Source organism: Siphateles boraxobius, unplaced genomic scaffold, assembly GCF_051911475.1.
Source record: "Siphateles boraxobius isolate OS27281-9 unplaced genomic scaffold, OSU_SipBor_1 20, whole genome shotgun sequence".
In the NCBI taxonomy this organism is placed as follows: domain Eukaryota; kingdom Metazoa; phylum Chordata; class Actinopteri; order Cypriniformes; family Leuciscidae; genus Siphateles; species Siphateles boraxobius.
The window spans coordinates 20,495,592-20,508,049 of record NW_027508811.1 but is presented as its reverse complement, the minus strand read 5'-3'; the positions used below and the strand labels follow the sequence as shown (position 1 = coordinate 20,508,049).

General features: G+C 35.0%; 1 protein-coding gene across 32 annotated transcripts in view; it reads right to left on the bottom strand.

Annotated features, from left to right (window-relative positions):
- Nucleotides 1-11,820, bottom strand: part of kiaa1109 (KIAA1109 ortholog) — a 58,202-nt gene extending 46,382 nt beyond the window's left edge. For 27 of the 32 annotated variants that reach the window (XM_077237377.1, XM_077237378.1, XM_077237385.1 and 24 more), the window contains exons 1-13: nucleotides 11,678-11,801; nucleotides 6,848-6,950; nucleotides 5,950-6,066; nucleotides 5,778-5,856; nucleotides 5,541-5,605; nucleotides 5,151-5,325; nucleotides 4,630-4,711; nucleotides 4,255-4,448; nucleotides 2,650-2,729; nucleotides 2,360-2,507; nucleotides 1,539-1,695; nucleotides 1,289-1,367; nucleotides 587-678 (exon numbers count right to left, since the gene is read on the bottom strand). In XM_077237377.1, coding sequence (XP_077093492.1) covers nucleotides 587-678; nucleotides 1,289-1,367; nucleotides 1,539-1,695; nucleotides 2,360-2,507; nucleotides 2,650-2,729; nucleotides 4,255-4,448; nucleotides 4,630-4,711; nucleotides 5,151-5,325; nucleotides 5,541-5,605; nucleotides 5,778-5,856; nucleotides 5,950-6,066; nucleotides 6,848-6,938 — 1,359 coding nt within the window. In that variant the 5' untranslated portion in view covers nucleotides 6,939-6,950; nucleotides 11,678-11,801. Of the gene's footprint in view, nucleotides 1-586; nucleotides 679-1,288; nucleotides 1,368-1,538; nucleotides 1,696-2,359; nucleotides 2,508-2,649; nucleotides 2,730-4,254; nucleotides 4,449-4,629; nucleotides 4,712-5,150; nucleotides 5,326-5,540; nucleotides 5,606-5,777; nucleotides 5,857-5,949; nucleotides 6,067-6,847; nucleotides 6,951-11,677 lie in introns of all 32 variants that reach the window. The other 5 variants (XM_077237379.1, XM_077237382.1, XM_077237399.1 and 2 more) reach the window with 1 other exon arrangement.
- Between the last annotated feature and the right edge of the window lie 638 nt (nucleotides 11,821-12,458).

Genomic DNA, 12,458 nt, shown 5'->3' with positions numbered 1-12,458 from the left:
AAGTGTTTTTTGGGGGAATATGATGCAAAATATGGCCCATGCCTTTTTAAGCTGAACATTTAAGACATGTACAAGGACATTAAGAGAATGTGTAGATTTAATTGTTTTTATCATAGGTACTATTACAGTTATCACTAATAAAATTCAGAATTTATATTCATCACTCGTTTCAAAAGCTCAAAACACATCTATGCTGACACTACAGCCCACCCTAAAGATTTTACAAAAAAAAGTGCTGAGTGGGCAAATGTCAACAAATTGGAAATTGGCCCCATAATATGCAATATCTGAATTATTACAAAGATTACTTCTCTAAATGTATGTTTTGTAACAAATTTCCCATCTTCGACAATAAATATCAAGACAATTACTGTCAGATCTCAAATCACCTGCAGCAAGCAATGTTCCCTTTATCTGGTTTAGTGAAGAATAGCATAGTTTTCTGCATAAAAAGTTTAGTTACTCAGCTTATTTGAAGGGCAATGCTTGGAGTCTGAATGAATAGGTCAGACCAGAATAGTCAATTTTGAAAATGTGTAGTTTTGCATATCTCTTACAAACACAAAAAATCATGTGCCGTACTCACTGCAAGCATCTCAGCCTCTAGCAGTGTCCTGTACTGCATACTGCTGGTTGTATCAACATGTAATAACTGGCCTTTAACAGTGGGAGAATAACCTAAACAGAGGTTAAAGAGGTTAAGATATGAAACAAAGGAGGGGAAAATTGCCATTCATAATATAATGTGTCAAGTTAAATTTACATTAAATGTACACTATATAACTTTTTTTTGTTTAAAATGAACAATTTAAATAATGAGTACATAATTAAAAAAAATATTAAAAATAAATTTTCTCTTACCCTGATTCACTATGGTAAGCCTATTATAAGTGTTTATATATCAGGAAAAGGGGAGAGTCTGCTGGCAAAAAGTGAACGCGGCAGAGCTCGTAATAAAACAAGCATGAACATTAGCTTGGCTTTTTGAAGATGGCGCGAACTGAGGGATTTGAAATGTTGTACAAGTGATGCGGAGTTGCCGTTTACTACTCAACAGGTGAGTAAGGTATTATATTGAACAGATAAATTGCCATATGTAGCTCTCTAACAGAGTTCATTGTAAAGCATAAACAATTGTGAAGGGTTATATTCATTTGCACAGTCAAGCAGAGCCGAAGCACAACCAAAACAACGTTCTTCCGCGAAATGCATGCAGTTTTGTTTTTTAATATAGTGTACATTTAAACAAATTACTTGAGTAATTTTTCCATAAGCTTTGACAAGTTACCATTCTCCCCAACAGTCATGGGTATGTTGACCTCGAGGTAAGAACCTGCCCCTACATTCACATGGACCGCATTAGTCTCCTGTGAAGCCAAATGGATTATGGGTTAGTGAATGAACAAAGACAAAGGTCCACATTCTTGCTTAGGATTTTATATTCTTATGAATGCAAGCCAACATTGCCCTAGAAAATGTTTACACATAGGAGTGTGAGACCCAGAAAGTAATCATTAGGAGTGTATGCGTGTAAATACCCTATTTTTGGTGAATAGCAAGTCTATTGTTGCATCAGCTATGATGTTCATACGCAGCTCAAAGGCGAGGATTTGTCTGGGTTTGCCTGGTGTGGCAACATCGCTCACTTTCATTGGCTGATAGTCTGCAGGCAGGAAGAACTTCCACAAGCTGTCTCTGTAGGGGTCAAATCAAAAATGTAAAGAATAGACTATAAAAGTACAGTATCATTCAAATGTTTGGGGTAATTATGAAATTAAATTGATCAAAAGTGATAGCAAAGATTTATAATGATCTCTATTGCAATCTATAATGGTTTCCACAAAAATATTAAGCAGCACAACTGTTTTCAACATTGATAATAATAAAAAAACGTTTCTCGAGAAGCATAATATGATCATATTAGAATGATTTCTGATGGATCATGTGACCCTGAGACTGGAGTGTTGGCTGCAGAAATTCAGCCTTGCCATCACAGGAATAAATTAAATTTTAAAATATATAAAAATAGAAAACAGTTATACTACACTGTGAATTTAGCCTTGGTGATCATAAGAAATTATTTTAAAAAACAGCTACAAAATCTTACAGACACCAGACCTTTGAACAGTAGTGTACCAGTACTTCAGTAACAAGTCAATGGTAAATTACGAAAATGTGTTTTGAAATATCAGATCTGTGCCTGCTGCTGTCTTTTGCATTAGTATTAATAATAAAACAGTAATATTGACAAGAAAAACAGAACTCCACATCATTTTAGTAGCTTCAATAAGCCTTGTATAACCTGAATAACAAAAACACAGCCAACTACAACCATATTAGTGTGATTTTGGGCAGGTACCTCTGTCTGTCAGCCCATGGGCCGTAGTTAAAGTCTGTTCCTTTGCCACATACAATGTCCAAACCCCAGCATGGAGGCAAGTCCTGTAGTTTGGCATCTTCAGAGCAGGCTTCTGTATCTCCATTCTCCACCTCCTCTGGGACCAAACCTAAAAAATCATGCATACACAGGAAACATTTATGTGCAGACACTGTTATCTACACCAAAATACCCACTGTTTGAGTGATTATATCCAACAACAACCCAGCCTTATACTTTCAAAATAAATGAAAGACAAAGCATATGTTCACCTGGTTCATCCTGGTAGTAATAGATGTCCACATCATTGGACTGCATGACCACAAAGCCTTCCCCCATGAGCCTGGGAGGTCTAAAGACAAGCAATCACTTTTTAAACAACTGCTACATCCCTAACAGATCACTAATCATTACTGATCAAGCGACTGACAACCAAGACTAATATTCTAGCATAGCAGTTCATTCATCAACGAAAATTAACCTGCATTTACTTTCAGCTAATCCATAATTGACATTGGGGAAAACCTGATCTATATGAGAAGCAATTAATGTTCAGGTCATTATGTTAATATTATTTTCAATCTAAATTAAATTACACAGATAAGTGCATATAATTATAACTAATGAAAAATTAACAGCTCTGATTAGTTAAATTAGCCTTGTGTTTAAAACAGCACATTAATAACCCTTGATAATCATTTTTAAATAACAATAGATAATGCCGTGAAAGACTATGGTACTCTCACTCTGGCTGCTTCACCTAAAGAAGTGTCCAACTTCACATCTGTAGCTGAACAATCTGTACTATATTTCTGCCATTTTGCACTATTTTAACAATACTTGACCTCATTATTTGAAGCATTACTTTTTAAGTGTCACTCAGTGCTCTATTCTAACCATATGCTTTGCACTGCAATGGTCACTTGTCATTGCCAGGTATAACTGTAATCTGCATCTATCCAGTCATATTGCCATATTCTTCCATATTCTATTTATACACAATGCCATGTGCATTGTTATGGTCACTGGCCACATATACCTCATTATCAGTTGTACACAATATCTTCTCTATTTATACTACACATCATTTGCACTGAAGTGGTCACTGGCCATCATAGTGGTCGAACCATATATTTTATTTTGACTGTTTATTTTACAGTTATTTTTTAATAATTTTTTTGATTATTTATTTCTAATCTATTAAATATCAAGTAGAAAATAAATAAAAAATAAATATGAACACACATACATACATTAATATATACATATATATATATATATATATATATATATGCGTTTGCAGCATAATGTTATTTAAATACCCCATGAAATCCGCTTTGCAACCTTTAATCCATGTGTTATATATGCAAAATTCCTCTTAATGTTAAAATGAGTCGAAGAACAGAAAATGACCAAAGATATTGATGACACATCTTGCACTCAAAAACAAATCAAAATTTCTGTCAAATAATATGCTTAGAATGATAATGCCCATCATTTTACTACAATTTGCTATATTAGCAAACAAATCATGGTTCATCACTGAGGATATATACACAATCAGGGCAGGGGTTTTTTAAAAGAGAGATAAGAGATTTCTTTCATTAAATAAATCCTACCGACTCCATACTTTTGAGAGGCAGTGTAAACTGAAAGCTATTTACAAAGGACTCATCAAAGGACTGATTCAATAATTAACACGTCAAACAGAACCAAAATCTGTGCTTATGTGATTTAATGCAGTCTTAAAATAATATATCAGGTTAGATAGATGGACAGCAATTTCATTGGCTCTCTACTTGCGCAATGACAATAAAGTAGAATCTAAACTAATCTAATCTAATCTAATCTGATAGACTAGAGATTATTAGACTCACTCATCATTCTGAAGGCCCAGGTATCGCGGGCTGGGCACCAGCATGACGCGGACGTTCTCCAGAGAACCCTTTACAATGTGCATGAACTGATCCAAGTGGCTGCTGGGTGGTTTGGTGGCATATGTCAGGAAGGCGTCGTCAAAATTCATACAGAGGGTTTGAGGAAGATGTTGATTACCAAATGCTACGCGACCCTGAGGGCAAGACCAGCGAGAGTTATGCAACTTGAAGAATGGCCAATATCAAGTGTTCATTTCAGTTCCTCGTGATGTTTCAGAAGACTGTACGACTCTAAATATAGGCTATGAATGATGCAGGTGGCAGCATGCTGATGTCAGACAGGTGAATGGGAGAAACTGTGACTGCAATACTCACTGTACTGATGTTGACTTTGATGACGGGGATGAGAGACCTCCAGGAAGACGACGGTTCCAGAGTCTCAGCTTTGATTTGAACACTTCAAAAATAACAAAAACACATCTTCATTCATGAGCGCCAATAAAGCTAATGCTTCCAAGCAAATATTTAGACAGAAAATTCAATGAACAATCAATCAATGAATTTGTAGCCATCACAAACACAGTCTGCACTTATTGTTGGCAAATTAAACAATCCCATTTGATTTTGCTTCATTAAAGGTGAAAGGAGTACGTAATATCTGCACCATTAACGTCAAAAATTTCCATCATCCATTGTTCAGCAAACAGATTTTTTTTTATGTTGGGCTGATCTGTCTATAAACTTAAGACATCAGCCTAAAAATAGCTTATTTATTGTTGTTTCTGCATAATAAAAGCTGAGCCAGGAAAAGTATTTGAACATTTAAAAAATTACCTCACCTTATGATCTTATGTACCAGAATCTAAGTAGTTTTTGCTCTATTTGTGCAGTGTTACCTCTCTAAGGATTTATCCCTTTGCTCTCGCCCTTTCTCCTCATCCTGATGGGGTGGGATAAGGGTGGGCTCGAGGCCAAATGTTTCCTGGAGCCGAGCGTACAGATCCGTGCGATTATACACATGGAACTCAAAGCCGTTAACAGTGACATAGAGCCGTGTCTCAGCTTTCGGGTCTGGAAATAGTAGAACCAATAAAATATCATTATACATGCGTTTCTCCCACAATTTGTGAAGAATTATCATTAAATCAACATATAAGTACAGATCAATCCAATCCAATAGTTTACAAAAAAGTTGGAATTAATGTTATGATTAAACAGTTGAACAAATGCAACAAAATAAAGTTGTCACAATTTTTGTGAGTTGCTTGTTATGTGTTTGCACTAACCATGTCGTTTCTGTTTGGGGTTGTACATCTGCCACCAACGAAATATGAGTAACCCATCTTGAATTCTGAAAAATAAGTTTACAATAGAGTAAAAAAAGATGGGATATAACCCATAAACAATGTGATAATGGTCAACAAACAGACAACAGTAATAAAGGAGTGTCAACTGAGCAAAAATAGGAATAAAAGAGGATAGGAATTAAATAAAGGACAAAGAGTTGTAATGTGTCTGTGTACCTGATAGACATATCTTCATTGATGAAATAGACATCTCGGAACATAACCTTGCCGGACAGCACAGAGAATGAAAATGAGCCTGTAAAATAAATAAATAAATAAATAAATGGAAGGAAAAGAAAAATCAATCATGAAAAATTAGCAAATAAAAACAGAATTAAGACTAACTCACCGATGTGTATGTATCCATTCTTATAGAGACGGTTAATGATGAGGGTGAGGACGAGTCCAATATTGCGGGAATTGTAGTATGTCAGGTATATGATCCATCCGCATGACATAATAGTGGCTGTGGAAAACATGTTTAAACCCTTGCCCTCAATAACTGAATAATACCCTTACAGAGCAAATAACACGGTCTAAAGTAATCTGGCAAGATACATACACTACCGTTTAAAAGTTTGGGGTTGGTACTATTTTTGTAAATGTTTTTTTTTTTTAAAGAAGTCTCTTATGCTCACTAACATTGGATTTATTTGATAAAAAACACAGTAAAACAGTAATATTGTAAAAATTTAAATAACATTTAATTATATTTTAAAATGTAATTTACTCCTATAATAAAGCTGAATTTTCAGCATCATCACTCCAGTCTTCAGTGCCGCATGATCCTTCAGAAATTATTCTAATATGCAGATTTTTGTTGGATTATTTTTTTTTTCAAAAGAACAGCATTTATTTGGAACAGAAATCTTTTTTAGAATTTAAAATGTATTTACTGACACTATTGATCAATTTAATGCGTTCTTCCTGACAAAAAGTATTAATTTCGTATTAATAAAAAAGTAATTATTGACTCCAAACTTTTGAACGGTAGTGTATATAATTCTTGTGTCTGCACTGAACATTGTCATGTCAACTTGAGTCTGTATTCATTGGAAATGCTGAAACTGTGCGTAATCGTAGAATATCCACTATAGATATGAACGAATCATTCAAATGCATGCTTAACAATAGATCAGTCTAGCGAATCACTCTAACTCGGCACTTTCAGTGTAGACAGCTTAGCTGATTATGATGTGTAGACCAAACATTTTTTATAAATCGCATCAGATAGGCTACCCACTTACCAACGAGAAGCCACACAAAGTTAGAGTTGCGTCTGGTAAGGTAGTCATCTAATTCACCAAAACTGGGGAAACTGTTGTTTTTGATATCCATGGTTACACCCCACTGCAGATATAAAAAAAAACAGCCATCACTATCAAATTACACATAAACCTCTGACTTATAAAGTACACTGCCAATGCACAATCAGCAGACTATTCACAAACACAGTAAGCAAAAAGGAGGTCCTTAGGTAAATACAGAATTAGTTAATTAACTGTCCAAAAGTTATCCACCATCAATTTATGAAGACATTCACATAATTAGCACTCCATGTTATGTACAGCACATTTTAGTGTTTTGGTAATGTAATACGTGCATGTTTTCAGTAATGTGAGCTTATTTGAGCCTCATGAAGTACAACGCTTTCGCTGAAGAGGAAGTCTATATAGTTACCATGAATTCAAAATTGGCAATTCTTGTTTCGAATACTGCAGTAGGCTTATTTATTAGAAATGATTTCTGTTCACAACCTGCAGAACATTATTTTTTAATTCATATGCCCTTGTTTAATCAAAATAAATTCCCCTCACCTCTTGCAATGACATGATTTCTTCTCTGATGATGTTTGCTCGCATGAGATCACAGCAAAAGCAAACCACAACCATCCAACTATCCAATCAAATCCCAATGTACAAAACCAAGCCCCGCCCTATTTTTTTTTCTTTTTCGAGAAGCCGTTTCACTCGGATATACATCACAATATGGAAGAAAAGACTATCGCAACTTCCATTTCATGATGCCAACATATGTGGTGGTAAAATAAAACAGTATTACGACTGATAAAATGTTTAATCTGAAATAAAAATAAAACTGTAAGGGAAATGTCATGGACATGTATTTGAAATTCACAAGGAAGAAACAATTACAATAGAGAGGGTGCCAATTAAAACACAGAAGTGCCACTGTCTGCAAATCCTGGTTGATTAATTATAACTAATCATCAATCATCACAGACTAATTACAGTGATGGTGAACTCTGCCTTTATCTAGCATAGTAGCGTGTTTGAAATAGGAGAAGCAAATCCACTTGTAATCCACCTTAAATCCAAAATAACCCAAATGCACCATAAATCTGTAATTGGAAGACATCCGGAAAAAGAACTACTTAAACAGTACAAGCTGTTTCCATTCAGCTGCAAACACTCATTCACACACTCTTACTTTTGCACATATGTACAGACTCATGCACCACACTGTTTAGATAATTTATCATGTAAAACATAAAAAATAAATCAGTCTGACAAAATGCATGAATCTAAAACAGCTCATCCAGGCAATTAAAGCAGCAATTGCAGCACAATGCTCAGCTTATATGAGCCTGGTACCCTATTATTTGCATGCAACACTTTTAGGCATGAACACATTTGTGTGACCGTGAAACCAGAGGCTGCGCTATTTGTAAAGAATATATTGCTTTTGATAATGTTCTTTGATTCTAGCATGACAGGTTAATCCAGACAGATGTCAGTATGAGACATCATTTTTAGATGAAAAGATAAAACGAGACAGGAGCAAATGATGTCAGTTCATCATGTGACAGAAGCAGGTGTGTTAAGATAATGTGATTCTATAGTGATTATCTGTGATTCTATGGTAAGAATATCCAGCGGAGTATCACAGAGTCTGTTGCATATCAATGATGTGAAGCGTCTTCAAGTCAAGACACATTTTTCTTCTCAGCCTACTCTTCAGGCTTACACAAGAGGAGAACCATCTGTTTGAATTAGTGCTGAGGTTGACTCTAGTCTAACCTCTGGTAAAGTCTAAAAGTTTTAAAGCTAGAAGAAGTCTGCTATTGAACAAGAGGAGCAGTCTTCCATTGTTAAGAGTACAGTCCTAAAACAGAAATGGCAGCTTCCCTTTCCTCAACTCTTCAGGAAAAGTTGTGCAAGTATTTGAGCAACAATTGAAGTAACTTCAACATTAAAGTTGCCATTTGAGACACCCTGATTATGAAATGTTTCTTTCTGGGGTCTATAAATGAAGCTTTTGAACTATATGGTCATCAACTCACCATTTAGTTTTATATGACATTTTCCATCCTTTATTAAGCAGCTGTTTCTTGTTGTTTTTCCGCATGCACTGTGAAAATCACAACTTCCATTTTGTCAGACATGCCATTTTTAAAACTGATCTACTGACTACCAAAATATTACATTTTTAAATTTTAAATAGAAGTTCCTTGAACTACTCAACTATCAATTGCTAAGCAGCTTTGATTTCACTGGACTTCAGTGCAATACAGTTGTGGAAACTCTTTTCTTAAAAGTTAGACTAGGTTCAATCAAACTCCAGTTTAACTTTTAACAAACTCTTAATAGGCTGTTCAGATGTACTTTCTGGGAAGCCTAATTTTACCTTAAAATTGTAATTGTAGTGAACAGCTAGTCTAATTTTCAACAAAAGATTGAAAAGTCTATAACTTCGGAAGTTGAGAAAAGCTGGTTGCCTTTTTTTTTTTAAGTTGAGTTAACTTAATATTTTATAGTGTGTAAAATGAGCCACAGTGCTTTGCTATAAGCTGCAGCTTTTCTCTTGAGCCCATCCTTTATTTAAAAACCATTTTACCAAGAAGTTATTACATTGTGACAGAATAATCAAACCTTATAAACTTCCTTCTGAAGGATATGCAGAACTGTGGGTGCTACACACAGCCAGTAAAAGGTCTGGTGGACATTCTATATTTTTTACTCTTATTTTCACCTGCAGCTTTGTCATGGCTAATGGCTATAGCTGTCTTCATTAAACTAATGTTTTAGCTAAATAGCATTAGCTCAAGCTTGCATTGGTTTAGTTTGGTGCAAATTCCTAATACAGACAAATAGCGCAAATGTTCAGTAGAATTCCTCAGATTTGTTATGACATGTTCTGCTCTGAACTAATAACAAGCAGAGCACTTCAGAAGAAGTTACAGAAACACAGCGATCAAATCATACATCAAGTATTTTGGTCGCACTTTATATTAAGTGGCTGTAAGTACTATGAACTTACATCGAAAAATAAGTACAATGTACTTATTGTGTTTATGTTGTATTGTAAAACACTTTTTCTACCATAGAGGTGTGATACGGGTATAGTCAGGGACAGGTGTGGTGGTATGGGTAGGTTTAAGATGTAAGGGAAGGGTCAACTGTGTAATTACAGAAATTAATTACAGCTGTAATTACATGCAGGTATTTTTAAAACATAAGTACAATGTAAAAAAAATGTAGGCCTATGTAAAAAATAAGTCCATTGTATCAAATTATTAATTTGTTATTACATAGTAGTTAAAGCCACTTAATATAAAGTGGGACCAGTATTTCTTTTTTATCTGATCCATTTATGATTCTTACTGTTGTTTGTTTTGTTTTTGTTTTTTATTATTATAGAAAAGGCAGAACAGATAGAACCTCTACAGGAATGAAATTACATCAAATCTTAAAGTTTAAAGTTCATAAAGTTTCACAAACAAAATAAGAGAAATAAAGAGAAAAAGAAAGAAAAAAAGAACATTATAAACACATAATGAGGAAACCATTATGAACCAGCGGTATTATCAAAAAGTTAATCATAATATTTCAAGAATCTGTCACTTCTCTTGTTTTAAATCAACCTAAAAGATTTAAGAAATGCTTGTTTCAAATGAGAAATGTGAAAAAGTAGGCTGAGAGTAGAGAATGTATGCTTATGAATAATAAGCATGCTTTCCAAACAAAAAAGTTATAGCTTATAGTATACCTTTATAGTAACATCCGAAAGGATTAGAAAGAATGAAGGTGCTTACCTTTATGAAGATATAAACTATTGCGAAATCATACGTCAAGTAGCCTATTGCATTATATTTCCCTAAATATTACACCGTCAATCACAGCTGTCCCCGTGTTTCAACTAAGTTACTGTATAATAAACAGTTAGCTTGTCATTATTTCAAAATAAAAGAACCCTGCTACTCAACAAACAAACAAACTGACTGTACATAATCCTTAAAAATGTGCTCTATGAGAAAATTAAGCCTGAGCAAAGATTATACCCCGTATTTATTTACACAAAAGATCGGGTGTATCGTATACCAAGTCAACAATTTAAAATAATTGGCAGAAAATTAACTATTAATGTGACAGCCAAAATGAAAATGAAACAGAGATGTCAACACCTGTGCAACTTTAGAATGTAGTGTCAACTGAGTCTAATTACCCGGTTAGCTCACTGTGACATCTGACAGTTATCGCTACTCTATCAAACAGATTTCAAGGCGGAACTGTTGTGCTTTAATACAGCCGGGGGGGAATTCTAAATAAGGACATCTAACGTTACATCTCTTATACAATACATTCGGTACCATGAACTGCTTCGGCAAAAGGTGAGGCATGTTACACAATAATGGAGCTCATTATTTCTGTGTGACAACTGGACCATTGTATGTCTACCTCCAACGTAAACTGGACAATAATGCAACTCGATGTGGACAAACCACACAGATTATAGCAGCAGATCAGAACAGGATAAACCATACAAAATAACCGACACGATGATTATGATGGATAGAATTAATTACGCGTTCGCTCCTGACATGTCAAGCACAACCGTATGATGATTGCGAAGAGCAAGACCAGATATCAGTCAACGTTATTAGTCGGGTTATGATCATATTTAATGCAGCGAACAGATGGCTAAGAGTATGACAGCAGCGCTTGAGCTCAGCAGGTGATCTAGGATCAAATCCAGACAATCTCTACTGAATCGTAGGCCGCAGCCCGTGATCACACACACACACATACGACCCGTTTGGGAACACGCAGCGTACCTACCTCGACTTGTAGAGTGTGGAATTACATTTCACGTTGCCATGATCTTTAGAGCTGTTCTCTTGTACTGCTCTCAGGCGACAGCACCCATTTCTCAAACTAATGATTTCTTTTCCGGAGTATTTACATGACCAACGCTTGTGTTTCCTGTTTTGTAGTCATGTGCCAGGTTTAACCAATCACATATCTGTTGTGGACGACAGGGCCAATCAGAGGGCGAGGGCATAGATCCTAAGCGTGAGTGACATGAAGTGTAGCCAATAAAAATCAAGATAATTGTGTCAGTTTGAATGCAAGACTGAAGTCAGTAGATGAACTGTCAACGAGGGGGGAACGAAAACACGAAAAGCGATCACTACATTTACGATTTTAACAAATTAAATAATAAAACAAATTATTTAAAGTGGTCTTCATTGAAATTAATTTTTAAACCTTTTTTTTCACGCAGTAATTGTCGGTAGAACGTAGCATTATGTGCAAATGATATGGGATTAGTAAAGATATGCTTAATATAACACTGAGCACTGCTTTATGTCAGTGCTGTAAAATATTTTACACAAAATTAAATGTGTGAATATATATGTATATATATTTTTGTCAAAAATATTTAAAAGTATGACAACTGATTACAAGTATCAGATTAGAGTTCTACAATAGCTTGTCCCCCAGGGTGTTTTCCCCCCTCATGAGTTTGGCTATTTGCTGTTCTGTCCTGTTCCAACCCTCCATGACTACAGTAATTAAGTCTGTAACATTTTTTAAATGTTATTTTGGGAAAATAAAA